Consider the following 16,635-nt stretch of genomic DNA (forward strand, 5'->3'; position numbering starts at 1 on the left):
TTACTGTAGCTTTTATTTCTTAATGACACTGTAGAATGTCTGCTAAAATTATGCTTGTAGTGATTATTATGGTTGCAGGATTTTTCAGATGACCTGTGTACTTCAAATGCAACAGATGCAAACAAATGAAAATATGGTCTGGCTTTTTCTGGGATCTACTGAGCTATTCTTGCTCTGTTTACTATGTATGATAACACCATATGTAAGATTCTGGTTTAATATCCATTTTAATCTTTTTGAAACAAACAAACAAAACCTCCCAAAGAAAAAGGCAAATCACAAATCCAAACAACCACAAAACACTCCCCCAGAGTTTTTTTTTAAATAGTCAAAGGGTGAAGGAAGAAGGGAGAAACAGTGTCATGTGGGTATTTTTGTGAAGAATTCTGTTGATGTTTTTAAGAGGTGGTTGAGGGGCAATATTGTTCCATTATAAAATTTCACTTTCCTTTTGAAAGCAAGCTATTGATTTAATTTAGCAGGTCCCTAAGCTACATATTCAGGAGAAATGGCTTCATGACATCTAGAGGAAAGATCTAGTATAGGAAATGTTTTCAAATCAAAACTTCTTAATAGCATTAAACATCAGCATCCCAGTCTTATGAATGATAAATGGAACGTTAAATTGGACCATTCTGATTACTGAGCAAAGTGCAGTGGAAAATTTGTCACAGAAAACGGTCTCATATTTCAAGTTTCATGTGTTTCCTTTTATGAAAGCAGAACATTTCAAGTTCTGGTTTTGAAACGTACAATTACTACAGAAATAGAAATAGGTAGATAAATATGGATTCAATTCTTAAGTCTCCAGATACAGGAAAGGTGGTAAAAAAATTAAGTTAAATTTAGTTCTAACTAGGCCAGAACTTACAGTCCTTTCCTGTTTGGTAAATGTAAGCAAACTTGAATAGCAGTCAGTTTGAAAAGTTAATGTGCATAGGAGTGAATGTGAAATGTGAAAACATAAGTAAATGGCAAACATTGTGCCTAAGGATTAAATTAGCTGTTTCAATGGCATACACACTTCAGTAAGTGAATCAACATAAAAACTGCATTTAATCATATCTCTCTCCTCTTGCTCCTCAAGGGAAGTTGCTGTTCCTGTTCAAAAAAAAAAAAATCTTCTGTCTCACAGGTTGATTAAAATTAACTTTTTTGGAACATAAAAATATCAAATAATAGTGTCTGAAATTTAATGAAGTAATCTTTATCAAGCAATTAGCTCATCTTCCATTAAATCAATATTTGCTGATGCTAATAGTGGAGCTTGTTTCAGTAGTTGGAATTCCCGCCACTGCTTTAGTGTCTTTATTATTAGTAATTAAACTGCTGTCATTCTCTGGTACTACTTTTCAAAGCTAGTACTTGACTGCCTTGTAGAAACTGGTCTAGGCCATACCTACAGTGCACACTCTACACACTGTTAAAGCTTCTTTATAAATAAGGCTGAAGGCCCTCTCTGATGGTATGACTTCACAAATGTTGAAACTCCTTCAGGTGCCTGTTGCTACAGCCCAATTTAGATCAGCTTTTGTGGAGCCACAGCTTAAGGCTAAATTAGCAAAAGAATTTTTGACTCTGTAAGCTCTAACAAAAGCAGGGAGAGTTGCTGCTGTTGCAGTATAATATATAATATAATCAGTATAATCTCTCTGGAATTTTTTTCAAGATACTACTGCAGTGGTGCTTTTGTGGCAGCTTCACAAAAAGTTATCACTCCAGTACTGTTCTGCCCATCCTCAGCAGCACTTATAGCAGGGCACTTAACTGTGACAAATTAAGAATTAATTTGTGCTTACAATGTATAGTGCTAACGTGCCCCCGAAGCTTTCTACTAGACCTTTATTTATTCTGTTTTTATTCATGTAATGTATTTTTTGCTTCTTAGATCTGATGATATTCTTTTGGCTGTTAGGTTTTCCCCTTAAACAATATTATATAGGCTAATGTGATGCTTATTCTTGTTTGGGAAGGGATTTTCTTTGGCACACACTCGGGTTTGCAGTAGAATCTCAGTGTTTGTTTTCATCCTGAATTAGTTGGTCAGAAATTACTTTGTTATTCTCCAGATCCTGAAGGATATTTTGGTTCAGATCTAGCATTACATAATCAACATATACCTAATGAACATACATGACAAAATAGAGATGCAACAGCAAAATTGCACTGACAACAAATAATAAGATTTGATAAAGAAACAGCAATGAAAGCACTACTGTAGGGCATCAGACCTGGGTACCTTAATATTCCCCTCTGACCTTCATAATTTTTTATGCTATTCTTGATTCTATGCTTGTTAGCAAAAAGCATTCTGCTCCCAAGTACAGGTCCAGTATTAGAATTAAAAGATGGATTATTTTCCCTCTGACAGATAGTCCATAAAGAAAATGGCTATAATGTAAATTTTGGAACTTTTTCCTTTGGCTATAACCCCCAAACCAGCATCAGGGTAAATTAAGAAAATTCTAAAAGAATATGAGACTATGAGGCTGCTGTGTAATTTGGAGATTTTACTTTTCATTATTTTTGTGTGAAAACTACTATGGGAAGTAATGCATTTAATGTCATAAAATATGGTGATTGGGAAGAAAATGTTCTGGTATCACAGTCTGTGAACTTGAAAATGCTGTTTCTTTTACTGTAATACATTTTTTCAGTTACTACAAAGAAGTATGTGTGTGATTATTCATCTATTAATGCAGACAATGGTGTTACTTAATAGTGAATAGGAAAGAGGAAAGATGACAATATGACAGGCAATACAAATTTCTTGCAAAACTTTAGGAACACGATTGATGTTGAGAAGTTCTGGCAAATAAATGCTGACCTAAAACCTGATGATAATAATGAAATATCTGCAGACATCTTGTTTGTTTTGGCTACCTATGAAGACTCTCTTTCTTCTCTGTACTACTGGCTTTATTAGCAGTCATCCAGATCTACAAGGTAGCCTATCTGTTTTTGTTACGTATTTGAAATGAAGTACCAATATATAGCTTTTTCAGGGTATTCTGTATGGATAAGCCCATGCAGAATCTTTTAAATTTAATTTAAATTATTCTCGTAAGAATCATTATACATTATAGCTAAATTCAGTATTTCCTAGATGCAGTTTTTCTCAGTGGTTAAGAGCCTCTTTTAATAAAACTGTATTATCTTACAGGACTGCAGCTTTCAGGGATGGGGGCTTGTTTTCAGTGTTGTAACTTTTTGCTGTAATAGAACCAGATTAACACAATCACTTGGTTTAATTGCAGATTGGCAAAAGAAAAAGTTATGTATGAAAAAGAAGCAAAACAGCAAGAAGAAAAGATTGAAAAAATGAAAGCTGAAGCATGCGATGATTATGGAATTAAGAAGCAGGTAAACTATCCTAAAGCTTGTTTTGTAAAAATCCTTCTTTACTTTCAGTTAATCATAGTCATCCTTAAATAAAAGAATCTTCTGGACCTTCTTCCAGACTGCTGTTATATAAATACTAGACTAAAATCCTATCAATTATGGAAGTCATAATAATTTGTAGAAATGTTTTTTACTCTAGAACTGTTAAATTGTAAGGAGACTGCATATGAATGGTGTCAGGATGGCTATCGCTTACTAACAGTGTGTATGAGGCCATCATGAACCCTCTTTCACAAAAATACCAAGAACCTAAAAATACATTGTCTGGATGGGTTTAGGTAAACTAAACTAAGTGCTTGCTACTAAGTGCAAATGTTAAAGGGAAGTGACAATGCTTGATTGTTAAAATGCTATGAAGATGAAACATTTGAGTAAACTAGTATCCCTTTGGTAAAATACTTTTGGACCTCAAAGAGAGAGAGCAATGGGTATGCAGTGGCCTGTAGAAGCTGCTGGAATTCATAGTTAAAGTCACTGACTAGCAAGGTGCGATGTGCATGCTGTTGTTTCATCTGCTGTATTGTTTAGTGTCACTGTTACAATGTGAGTAAATTTTCTTTGAAGGTTTCCCACTAAGGACAGTGTTGCAGACAGTTGGTATATGGCTTTTTGTAAGGAGAAGGATTCTCAAGTTTCCTTCTCGCTGGGAGAAAGCTTGGATGTATGAAATACGTGTTTATTCTTTACAGAAATGTGGCATGTCTGTATTTAACTATGGCCTTTATTTTCTTTGAACTAAAGAAGTTATAACTGATTTTTTCCCAAGCATTTCCCAGATGTTTTCTCTTAAATTAAAATTATTTTCACTTGTTTCAGTAGTCGTCTGGCCTCAAGTGATAAAACCTAACCTAGCGTTCTCCCATCTTCATTTTTAAACAATGGAAGAACGGGTTAAACAAAACTGAAATTAAAAAACAAGGTATGAGAAAGCCCTTTTAGAACAAGTTAAGGCAACTTTTTTAGCTAAGTTTAGATTTCAGTTCATGTGTGTGTGTCCTGCCTTGCTTTCATTATGCCATGGAAAAGAGATACAAATACAGAATTTGTATACAAATGAAGAATTGTGCCTATAGAGCTGAACTGTTTTCTGCCCCCACTGCAGACGTGAGATTCCAAGATCCTACAAAATAGTCTTACTGGAGATCTGCTAGTGCTAACAAGAACTAATGAATGCAATTCTCATTTTTAGTGTCCCCCATTCATCAGATTATTTGACTGCACTCTGGTATTTCCGCAGTGACCTGCAAGATATCATCAAAGTCAAAAACGGTGGAGGCTGTGAACTTCTGCTGTGAAATGAAATGTTACACACTACTTTAAGGTATTCTCGGAGTCCAAGACAAGATGCCTTCACAGAGAACAGTCTCAGTTCATTCTGAAATTGCCTCATCCACTTTGAAAGCAATGAGTTCCTCCAATGACATCTTCACTTCCTGTTCTTTTAGTGCACTTTGCATCCTAGAAGTTGTGAATATTTTAGGTTATGAATAATTTAGAGGCTCAGAAAGAATGTGCACACTTTTCAAAGGATCAAATCTTACTCTGAAGAAAATGCTGTAATACCAGGAGTGTTCGCTCAGAATCATATTTTTGATAGAGTTAATACTTGAAGATGTTCTTCAGGAAAAATATCTGTAGTTACACATTCAGAATTGCTTTTAGGTAATAATTCCTAATCTGAATAACTGTTTATTCAAAAATATTGTTGTTGTCTTTATTTCAGTAAAGAAGGTAACATTTGTGGGATGGGATTGAACTCAATCATTTGAGGCTAGGAAAATAATTTTGAGTATTATTTTAGCTGAGGTTTCAGCTAAATTAGATACATATATACAAACCTGTGTGTCCAAAGAAAGGTAACAAAGCTGGTGAAGTGTCTAGAGAACAAGTCTTAACAAGGAGCAGCTGAGGGAACTGTGGTTGTTTAGCCTGGAGAAAAGGAGGCTCAGGGGACACTTTACTGCTCTCTTCAACTGCCTGAAAGGAGGTTTTAGCAAAGTGGGGGTTGGTCTCCCAAATAACAAGTGATAGGACAAGAGGAAATGGCCTCAAGTTGCACCATGGGAGATTTAGGTTGGGTATTAGGAAAAAAACTTCTTCACTGAAAGGGTTGTAAAGCCCTGGAACAGGCTGCCCAAGGAAGAGGTTGAGTACCCATCCCTGGAAGTGTTTAAAGGGCTGTAGATGTGGTGCTGAAGGACTTGGCAGTGTTAGGTTAACTGTGGTAAAGCTATTCTTTCAGTAAAGCTAGAGCTTTCACTTACGGACCATTGTGCCTCATCCCTGAGTGGATCTGCATCTGCTTTTCACCTGTAACACTCGTATATTACCATTGTCCTGGGTGCAGGTTGTATTTGTACTACTTGTACTTCAGCTGAATCTGAGCTGGATGACTGCTACTTGTGGTAGGCTGTGTATCACAGGGAAATGTTCTAGCATTAGGGAGCAAGGAAGCCCTTCTCTTTCCATCTCTTACAGCTAAATTTTTTTTTAAATTGCTCTGCTATCATCACGTAGGTTTTTGCCCACAAAAGATGAGAAATTTAGAATTTAGGAGAAAGCTTCTAACAATTCATTTGAGCCAAATTGTCAGAAATAAAAAACCATAAATGAAGAGCAGTATTTTGGGGGAAAAAAGCCTATGAAAGAAAAGTATTTCTATCTCATAGTCACACTATCTTCAACATGAGACTTGTTGGAAGAAGGGTTATTAAGTACTTTAATAAAATACTAAATTGAAAACTATCTCATTAAAAACTGAACTATTCTATACAAATCTATCATGTTTGTCAAATCTCGGAAAAAAATATTAAAAGACTTTTGATGTATTCCACCAGGTGTAAATTCTACATAGAGTTTCTGTAGAAGGTCATGAGGAAACCTGACTGGTAGCAGCAAGTAGTGCAATTGTACCTCTGTGTGGACTTTTTTCCTGATGAAGCCTTCGTTTCTATGCAGTTGTAATGATTCTCAATATATGAAGACTTTACGCAGAGCTTTGTAATACTTTACTTGTAATAGTAAGTTTTCACACTGTAATCACTCAGAAGTGCAGACTTATGATAGGAACCAGTAGTTTTCTTTATTTCTGTGGTGGTTGATGTGACTCGTACACAAATGAACATCCTTTTCCAGCTAATGTTTGTATCTTGAGGGTTGTGAAGCCTGAGGTGTCTACTTTGTGTTTTGTCTCAGTAGGTGGTAGATATACTCCGGTGGTTTTGTTAACTGTCAGCATTTTTACTGATAAATGATAAATTCTCATTTTTTAAAAAGTTATCCTACAGTTCCAAATGACTTCTCAAATAGTGTCATTTCCAGATGAATTAAAATCCAGTGGATTTAACATAGAATTTACAAGTATTAGTGAGAACAGCGATATTTCTTTTGCTGTTCAGTGAAAGGTAGAATATCTCCTGAAACAGCTAAAAAGAAATAAATTTAGAAACAATGTATATTGTTTTGAAAAACTACTGTGGTAGATGAGAATTTGATGCTAATCTTGTTAACTGGAGGGTGCTCAGTGAAAGGAACATTGTAATATTCTGTAACTTTCTCAACATCTGTTTAGCCTCACAGAAATATTTCAGTTAGCTCAACTGGCTTTTTTGCTTTTTTAGTTCTTTCCACCCCCCGATCTGATTTGTTCAAACAAAGTTTCATTCTTCTCACTGATCAAGTACAGTAAGATTAGATGAAATATACAGTTTCATTTCAGTCTTTTTTTTTTACGTAAGAATAGATTATCTTTGCTTAATAATCTGAACTGTAGCTCTAGTTGCTTGAGTAAAGAAGCAGTGGAAATACTAATGAAGTTATAATGCTCCTCCTTATGTATTTGGACAGTATCCTTAACAAGCACGATTTGTTTTCTCAAAAGCTAGCAACTTGGAATTCTCTGTACTAAGTGTAGAATAGTATTTCTAACATAAAAGTGGTATTAAAAATGCTTTCAAACTTTGGGTTTTTTGCCTAATGTGCTTTCTGCAAGAGACCAAATGACGAAAAAACAGTACTGTGATCTTCCTTTTTCAAACCTTTGTTTTCCAAAGGCCATTTTCCTTTTTATCTAGGCAGGTGTAAGTACCTTCTGGGTTCCAGATTTTATGGTTAAGATTAAATCTATTTTTAATAGAATATTTGGAATAAGTTAGTATTCTATGGGTAACATTTCTATGGTAGAAAACACCTGCCACTATGATGGGACATGAGTGTTCTGGAGGGAGGAAAAAAATCTGGGCTTGACTCTTCTGCATTCTGTCAGTCTAGGAAATTTCCCATGTGTGTTCTGCTTCCAATTTTAGCACAGATATTTTCCCAGGTATTTCTGCACCAAAAAACAAATGGGAGATTCCTCCCAAACCTCCAAGCTTATTCTAAAACATCTCCTAACCAGCCTGCTACCTTTTAGCAAAGCATGCATTCATGAAGCATGGATTCGGGATCTATATCTTACTTTAACAACCAACCAAAAAAACCCAGCAACAGGAAAAAAAAATAAAACCCCAACCCTCACAACCTCTCCTCCAAGCCTAACCTATGCCACAGAAAGTTGGAGTGGAGCAAAGAGAAAATTTGGCTATTTACATCAAGAGTTGAGCCATTCTTGTAGGGAAGGCAAGTCTTTCTTTTGTTGGTGTTTTCTTTATGCCAGTTCCAAAGAAACCTCTTCATTCAGATGTTTACCCCTCAGCTGTTTACAGGATGAGGTTTGTACTTGCGTCGACATGGATCTGTTCGTGTAGAACTTTTGAGTTGCTTGAAGGAAATGTGCTGCCTCCTGATTAAATGACAACATTCTCTAATGGATAATTCCATTATTGTCCTCTAAGTTAGTCTTAAAGGAGCAGTATCTGTAATTTATGATACAGCATATGTAATTAAAAACTTTTTCAGTGGAGGATATAGTTTTGCTTCTGTCTTCTGAACACAATCTCTGTTTTTTAGCCTCAAGTCATGTGGTGTTCTGCCACCACCCCCCATGACTGACAATGAAGAAAATACTTGTACATTAGTGGAAAGCAGCCAGTGACAAACCCTTTTCCAAAAAGACCGAAGGAACCTTTCTGCCTTTTATGTTCTGAAGTGGTCTGCTTTAGAAGAAACAGGATTAGCCCTCACCTGAGATGAGCTGCAGAGAAAGCTCATTTAAAATACTGAGGCATTAGATCTATAGGGTTTTATTCTCCAGCTTTTTTGCTACAAGTGGTAGGTGGTTTATGGTTGATATATGGCCATTTCAGTTGTTGAAATGCTCAAGCACTATAGAAACAAAACAATGGTCTCCAGTTCTTTACTGCAAACTTTTATTCGTGGTCCTTTGGAAGTCTTTTGATCAATGTGTTTGACAACTCACCTGCAACAGGTTGCACCATGCTCTTGTATCCTGTATTTGTGGATAGCTCAAGTTTCTTTTGGACCCGCTCTGTGAAAATAAAAAAGGTTGCTTCAAAGGAGTTAGAACTAATAAAACTTGGTTTCCTAGAGTTTTGTTTGGGTTATTTTCCCTCTGTATTCACTTTAATGCTCTAACTCCTCTGAGTTTCTTCTTTTCCTATGCCCAGCTTTCTCCTCCATCATCCATGCTGTCCTACTGCCTATGTCACCATGCCACCATCCTGGCTCAGCACATTGTCCCTTTGTATTCCCTGGTTACTAGTGAGGTGAGAAGTAATACCATGCTGTGGATTGAAGTTATAAACATGTTGATGAGACTACCAGAAGTCTTAGCATGACTGTTTACTTTGTGCTAGAATCTGTTCCTTAGTAGGATTATTAATTTTGGATCCATTGGTGTTTGTGGTGTTTAGACATGGCCTTTTTTCATTTGGGTGTCTGCCCTACCATCATATATGGCTGTAATTAGTCAATGGATTCCAAGTGGTTTACAAACTTTCTGATGAAAAGTAGTTCAAACTGGTAGCTCTTTTCTTAGCAAACTGAATTATTTGCATGTCTTTTTCTTTTCCTCCCTACCATCTTAGAGTAGATCTATACTGATATGATTATCTATGCAACTGTCAAAAGGTAAGTGATTATGAGGGAGTATTTAAAAGCATGAATACATATTAATGTGTCTGTGTGTATAGTCGGTACATACATGACTCATTCACGTCTATGATGTTTTTTAGCCTGTCTCTTGTGTTTAGAACACCACTCCTGTCATGTAAAACAGTATTGCTGCGGACAGTATGAGTAAGTAGGCTATCTAATAGGCTGTCCTAAGATTAAGGAAAGACACTACAGAGGCTTTATTTTTGTTGTTTTAAAATTATTTGTTGATCCGCACATCTCTAAATCTCTTGGTTAGATGTGGGTCAGCTGGGAAAAAAAAAAACAATCTCTGCTTCCACCTTTTTGAAGCTGATAAAACCATTACACAATACATGTCAGGCAGAGCACAATCACTTCCTGTTGCAAAATACTTGGTATCAACACTCATATGCACCAGTTTATTTGTATTCTTAAATTAATCAAAAATGAGTTTCAGAGTAGAGTGCTTGGGTGATCCAAAGTAGATAACCTGCCTTGTGAGCAGCCCTGCCTAAAGTTAAAATGGTAGCTTTGGACTTTCATTGTGGGACCTACTAAAACTGAAGTTGCTTATGTTTAAAGCCTTGGGAATTATCTCCTTAGCTGTTTCTCATAGAAACCTTTGGCCTTTATGCTTATTTTTGTCTGATTTTGGTTATGGTGCACTTCCACATAGGTAACTGGTAGATGGATCTGTGTGTTTACATCTGTTCTGCTTTATGTGTAACTGCAATTTGGAGTTTATGGAAATCAGATTGAAGGCTACTGATCGTGTGTTTTGCATACCAGCTCTTTGATACCTGATTCAATTTACAAAAAATCCACATTGTTTTTAGTAAATTGGCTATATACACCCCAGCAGTTAGAGAGCACTGTCACATCTGAGGAAACTGCTTCCTTTTGAAAGATGCCAGACATCTGCTCCCTTAGTAGAACTACCTTCAATCCTGAAATCCAACTGACTGGAAATGTGGTGGGTTGAAGACACTTCTTTAACTGGCTTTTTCAGTACATTTAAATGAGAGGGGTCATAATCCTCACTGTAGCTGCAGTAGCTCTTTTGGTCCTGTGTGCATTGACAGCAAATTGAGTTTGCTTCTCCGTGTTCATATTTCTGTGTTTTATTGCTTTTGTCTTAACACTGTATTTAGATGCATTTTTGTTACTCCAGTTTTTAAATACTTCTGTTTGGCATTGTAATTCTTAGAAACCTCGCAGGTACGTACGGTTTTTTTGCAAAGTTATACCAGTTTAATCCAATAACTTCCTTTATGACCTGCTTATAATTAAGTTCAGTCAGAATGTTTGGCAGAACTTTGATAGAATTTGGAGAGCAAACATTTTAAAAATTCCAATCATAAAGCCTATCTAATTATTTGAGCTTTTGACTTTATTATTTGCATTTGTAACAACAAATGGTCTTTCTGGGATTATCAGCATTATATGAAAAAATTTGGTTTATGCAGAAGTTATTAAAAGTTTCCATAGGTAGTTTGGTAATCAACTATTAATATTGGTTCGACAAAATCCCTGTTCCAGACTTCAGCTGTTTGCACCTACTGAATATAGTTCTAGGATTTATCATCTTTCTGGCTTTTATTAATTATTGCATAACTGTAGGCAAATGTAAATAAAACTCAAGTACCCCTTTGGATCTCAATCAAATTCTGTTTTGAATAGAGATATTGGAGTAGTGTTGTTCTTTTCTTACAGCAGCCAGGACTACAGCTTACAGATTATAGATTAATATGCCCTCCCCAATCGCTTGTTGAGAGGCGTACATCAAATGAGTTACCGCTTTTTCATATCATCTCTACCAGCTTTACAATACACAACTATTTAGCAAGCTGGCCAAAGAAAGTAATTACTGGATATTCTCACTCCTGTAGGTATTCTTTATAGAACAGATTTCTACTACATAAAGAAGGCATCATCTCATGCAGTTTATGGCACATCATAAGGAAGTTACAAACCTTTATTTAGTTATTCAGTGGTGGAAGTGTAATATGCAGAGTTTGTAGTTTTATTTTTATACAGTCTCACACTGAATGGTTAAAAGCAATAAACCTGATGAGAAATAGAACTTTGACGTGCTTAACTTTTTTCAAAACATTTGTCACTCATCCTTGCTTCACTGAAGTATACAGGTTTTACCCTAGATTCTCTGAAAGAAAATTAGAAACAAGTTTTTTAAGACCTTTCTCTCTAAAGTAGCTTGAACTAAGAACTTAAATACATGACAATTTAAAAAAATGTGTTAATGCCTTACTACATAAGGCCTTCCTGTGTGTATAAATACATTATCAGCTAAAGTTCATCTTCCTTTTTACAATAGCCCTTTGGTACAGCAGCAGTAGTACTGGAAGGAGAATACAACATAGGAATGACAGAATGAAGTAAGCCATTTAAAGGAAACACCTTCTGTTGCAGGTTATCCTGAATGCAGGGCAGGTTTCATCTTTAAATATCTGAGATTTTTTTGTTTCTAAGTAGATCTTAACATTACTGAACAACTCGATACACTTTTTCTTCTCAGCGACTGGATTTTGGATTCAGAATTGTTCCATGAAATACACGGTCCCTTGTTTAAATCTGAAGTTGTTTTCTGTAGGAGGAGGCAGGATGTTCAGATTCAGTGGGGCGCCAGTTTAGCAATTTTGTTCAAAGTGCATGGTGAGAATAATCTTTCTCCTAAAATGAAGCACAAGGATAAGTAATAACTTTTTATGCATGATAAGCATCAAAAATATGAGCCTGCTGGTCTTTGCTTTTCGTTTTTCTTTACCTTTGTCTTTCAGTCAGAGCCTCCTGCAGTGTGCACACAATGTGATCAATAACTCAATAACTTTTTTCATGCAGTAATTATCTCTATGTGGTATTATCTGAACACTGTTTTTCTTTATTACCCAAAAGATGCAGGAGATATTTATATAACCAGCTGATCCCATTTTGGATGAAGCTGCTTCACGACAGCAGGAGAAAGTTTGTTTTAAATAGCCTCTTTAACAAATGCCATATGGATAGCTTATCAGGCAGTACTTCTTTTCTAAGGGAAAATACATTCTATATACTCTTTTGCACTTACTTTGTGCTTAATTAAATATAAATTAAATGGACATGTCCTGTAAATTAACAGTTTAAAGAAATTATGCAAAGTGACTGTCTTTTAATAAAGTCTGTTCAGAAAATAGCTGCAACTGTTTTGAAGTTCCTAGGTGATGACTGGAGAGCCAGAGTAAAGACTTCTCTTAGAAAAAAGAAAATGTTCCTATCTGGAATACATTCTCATTTAAGTTGCTTCTAATTTTTACAGATCGAGATCTTGCAAGAGTCACGAATGATGATTCCAGACTGCCAGCGCAGATTAGAAGTTGCACATGCAGATCTTACTCAGCTACTAGTAAGTATAACACCATAACCCACTGACTGGGAATTGCTGCTGTTCCTTGATGAACTTAAATGAACATGCTAGTCTGCAGTGCAACTGCAGCATGTTAGAACTGGCTTCAAGAAATACTTTTTATAGATCCCAAGACTAGCATCCTGTAACCTACCAATATTTCATTTTAGATAAACTGTCTCTGCAGACTTGGTCTTCAGACTATGAAAACTGTGTGCGTTAGAATATTAGAAGCTGTCTTTAATGGAATGTACACGCAACATGCACTTAAATACTGAATAGTTGAAATGGACTTGGAATTCCTGTGCTAATTACATTACACGATCAGAAAAAAAAACAGTTCACCTGCTTTAGGTAGTTTTCTAGATAGTGTAGATGTATATAATATGTTTGTAGTGAATTAGAATAGTCAAAATACTTTGCTGCTGTAATCAAGAAACAAGAATGCTGAGTGTTTGCCAAGTACTGCTTTATTTTTCATTAGTGAGGTGAGCACTAGTGCCACATTTTTTAAGATAGGAATACCTGCAGGAATAAATGGGATCTTATAGATTCACTGAAACTATACTAAGTTTGGAGATCCTCGTGCTTATTTTAAAAGCTGTCTTCTCATCAAGAATTGATGTATGAAGCATGTGTAAATGCTGCTGTGAGGCTAAAAATACATACCCTGATTTAAGCCCCAGATACATTTGGTGGCTAAAATGCAATTTCCTTCTCAAAGGAAAACTGAAGGTGTCTTACCCTCAGATAATATACCTCTACTGTTTTGCAAAATAAATGCTCAGTACGTGTCAGGCTTTCGGATCCTTTTGTCATTCAGTTAGTTACTTAACAGTTAGCTGGTATAGATGTCAGTGGCATGCAGATGTGGTGCTATTGATCCATACAAACTTAAAACAAGGAATAGGGGGAATTACTATTGTTGTTAAGAATTTAGTAGTCATCAAGAGTTACTTTTTGTGCTTAGCTCACCTTCAGAGCTTTTAGTAAAAACAACTGTGTAGTTGTAGTAAAAACAACCGTGTAGTACTATGTTTCTTCAATTGTCAATCTGATTAAGCTTTTTCCCAATATACCTTTGTTCTGAGGTCTGTTGTTATTGGTTCCTGTTATGCTATCCTTGGTTTTAGATATTTACTAGAATAAAATAAAGGTATGCATAGGTCAAATCTTCTCACACATGCCAGCCATGATCCTAGACCTTAAGTAAGACAAAAGAAGTTACCTGTGCTTCGAGTCATGTAGTGTTTTCAATAATTGTATATAATGATATATCCCTTGTTTGGGTTGGAAGGGACCTTTAAACTCATCTAGTCCAACCCTCCTCCCGTGAGCAAGGACATCTTTAGCTAGATCAGATTTCTCAGAGTTCCATTCAACTTGACCTGGAACGTTTCTAGGGATGGGGCATTTACCGTCTCTGGGCAACCTGTTCCAGTGTTTCATCACCCTCATCATAAAAAAAAAAAAAAAATTATTCTTATATCTAATCTAAATGTCCCCTCTTTTAGTTTAAAAACATTGCCCCTTTTCATGTCACAAGAGGCCCTGCTAAAAAGTCTGTCCCCATCTTTCTTACAAGCCCCTTTTAAGCACTGAAAGGCCACAATAAGGTCTCCCTGGAGCCTTCTCTTCTCCAGGCTGAACAACTCTCTCAGCCTGTCGTTATAGCAGAGGTGCTCCAGCCCTCTGATTGTATTTGTGACCCTTCTCTGGACTCCCTCCAACAGGTCTTTGGCTTTCTTGTGCTGAGAGCTGGACACAGTACTCCAGGTGAGGTCTCATCAGAGCAGAATAGAGGGGCAGAACCACCTCCCTTGACCTGCTGACCACACTTCTTTTCATGCAGTCCAGGATACAGTTGGCTTTCTGGGCTGCAAGCACACATTTCCCCCTCAGGTCCAGCTTTCCATCCATGAGTACCCCCAAGTCCTCCACAGAGCTGCTCTCAATCCCATCATCACCCAGCCTGTATTAGTACAGGGGCTTGCCCTGGCCCACGCGCAGGACCTTGTACTTGGCCTTGTTGTCTCATTAAGTTCACACAGGCCCACTTCTCAAGCTTGTCCGGATTCCTCTGGATGGCATCCCATCCCTTAAGTGTGTCAATCACACCACTCATCTTGGTGTCATCTGCAAACTTGCTGAGGGAGCACTCAGTCCTGCTTTCTATTGTTGATGATATTAAACAGCACTGGTCCCAGTGTGGACCCACGAGGGACACACTTGTCACTGATCTCCATCTGAACATCGAACGGTTGACCACTACCCTCTGGATGCAACTGTCCAGCCAATTCATTATCACCAACAGTCCACCCAGCAAGTGCTTATCTGTCTGATTTAGACAGAATGATGTTGTGGGGACGTGTGTCAAAGGCCTTACAGAAGTCCAGGAGGATAGCATCCATAGTTCTTCCCTTGTCCATTGATGCAGTAACTCCATCACAGAAGGCCACTAGGTTGGTCAGGCAGGACTTGCCCTTGGTGAAGCCATGCTGGCTCTCTCAAATCCTCAAATCCCAAACCACGCTGTCTTCCATGTGTCTTAGCACAGTTTCTAGGACAATCTGTTGCATGATCTTCCCAGGCACAGAGGTGAGGCTGGCAGGTCAGTAGTTCCCAGGTAGTTCCCTCCTTTCTACACTTTTTAAAAATGGGTGCAATGTTTTTTCTTTTTCTGGTCACCAAGGACTTCACCTGCTGGACTGCCAGGACTTTTCAAATATCATGGAGAGCACAGAGGTGATGCTGGCAGGTCAGTAGTTCCCAGGTAGTTCCCTCCTTTCTACACTTTTTAAAAATGGGTGCAATGTTTTTTCTTTTTCTGGTCACCAAGGACTTCACCTGCTGGACTGCCAGGACTTTTCAAATATCATGGAGAGTGGCTTAGCAACTACATCAGCCAATTAGCTCAGGACTCTGGAATGCATCTCATCAGGACCCATAGACTTACGTATGTTCAGGTTTCTCAGGTGGTCTTCAATCTGATCCCTTACAATGGGAGGGGCTTTGCTCCCCTGGTCCCCATCTTGCAAGCAATCCATTCAAGAGGTGTGATAAGACAGGTTATCAATGAAGACTGATGCAAACAAGTTGTTGAGTACCTCAGCCTTTTCCTCATCAGTTGTTACCAGTTTTTTTCATAGTTACCTTAAATTTAATCCCATGTCAGTTATTTTCAAAGTACTCAAATTTTGTTTTTGATTCCAGGAAAATGAAAAAGAATTGGAAGAAGCTGAAGAGTATAAAGAAGCACGTTCCATACTGGAGTCAGTGAAGCTGGATGCCTAGAAGTTTTTCAGTACTCTTTATATGCATTAGCCCTGGTCCATTCCACACTTTCATTTGATTATGGCTCTACTACTGTTGTTGACGTGCTAAGATTCCCTTTATGCAAACTAGCCTTTCTCTAACTGCAAGATGCGTCAAATAAAGGATGTTTGAAACGTGTGTTCCATGTTGAGGTGAAATAGAAACATTTCCAGTTCACCTCCCTTACAAAAAGGAAAGATAAAGGTGTTTTATTGTAAGCGTAATAGCTAATATACAGAACTTAATCTGAAAAATTCAGGCTAAGAAACAAAGTTTAGCTATGTAAGGAATAAATACTTTAGAATGAGAAAGAATCATAGGATTATTCGGTTTGGAAGAGACCTTAAAGATCTAGCTAGTTCCAACTCCCCTGCCATGGGCTTTAGAAGCACCTTATATCTGAAATAAGTTCAAGCTATTGTAGCATAATAATCTTTACTGAAAGAGGAAGTAGATTAAATGACCCTTCAAAGTCACCCATCTTT

General features: G+C 37.0%; 1 protein-coding gene across 1 annotated transcript; it reads left to right on the forward strand.

The window, feature by feature from the left end:
* The first annotated feature begins 3,261 nt into the window (after positions 1-3,261).
* TBCA (tubulin folding cofactor A) lies at positions 3,262-16,331 on the forward strand. Its single transcript, XM_010132303.1, has 3 exons — positions 3,262-3,363; positions 12,749-12,835; positions 16,049-16,331. The coding sequence occupies exons 1-3, from the start codon at positions 3,277-3,279 to the stop codon at positions 16,127-16,129; spliced, it is 255 nt and encodes an 84-aa protein (XP_010130605.1). The 5' UTR covers positions 3,262-3,276; the 3' UTR covers positions 16,130-16,331.
* The last annotated feature ends 304 nt before the right edge of the window (positions 16,332-16,635 follow it).

The sequence above is a fragment of the Buceros rhinoceros genome, unplaced genomic scaffold (assembly GCF_000710305.1).
Source record: "Buceros rhinoceros silvestris isolate BGI_N320 unplaced genomic scaffold, ASM71030v1 scaffold583, whole genome shotgun sequence".
NCBI lineage: Eukaryota > Metazoa > Chordata > Aves > Bucerotiformes > Bucerotidae > Buceros > Buceros rhinoceros.

Bases quoted from the DNA above. Each gene is read 5' to 3' on its own strand.
- TBCA (XM_010132303.1), top strand. From the start codon at position 3,277: ATGTATGAAAAAGAAGCAAAACAGCAAGAAGAAAAGATTGAAAAAATG. The intron at 3,364-12,748 runs GTAAACTATCCT...TAATTTTTACAG, and splicing joins ATTATGGAATTAAGAAGCAG to ATCGAGATCTTGCAAGAGTC. The intron at 12,836-16,048 runs GTAAGTATAACA...TTTTGATTCCAG, and splicing joins CAGATCTTACTCAGCTACTA to GAAAATGAAAAAGAATTGGA.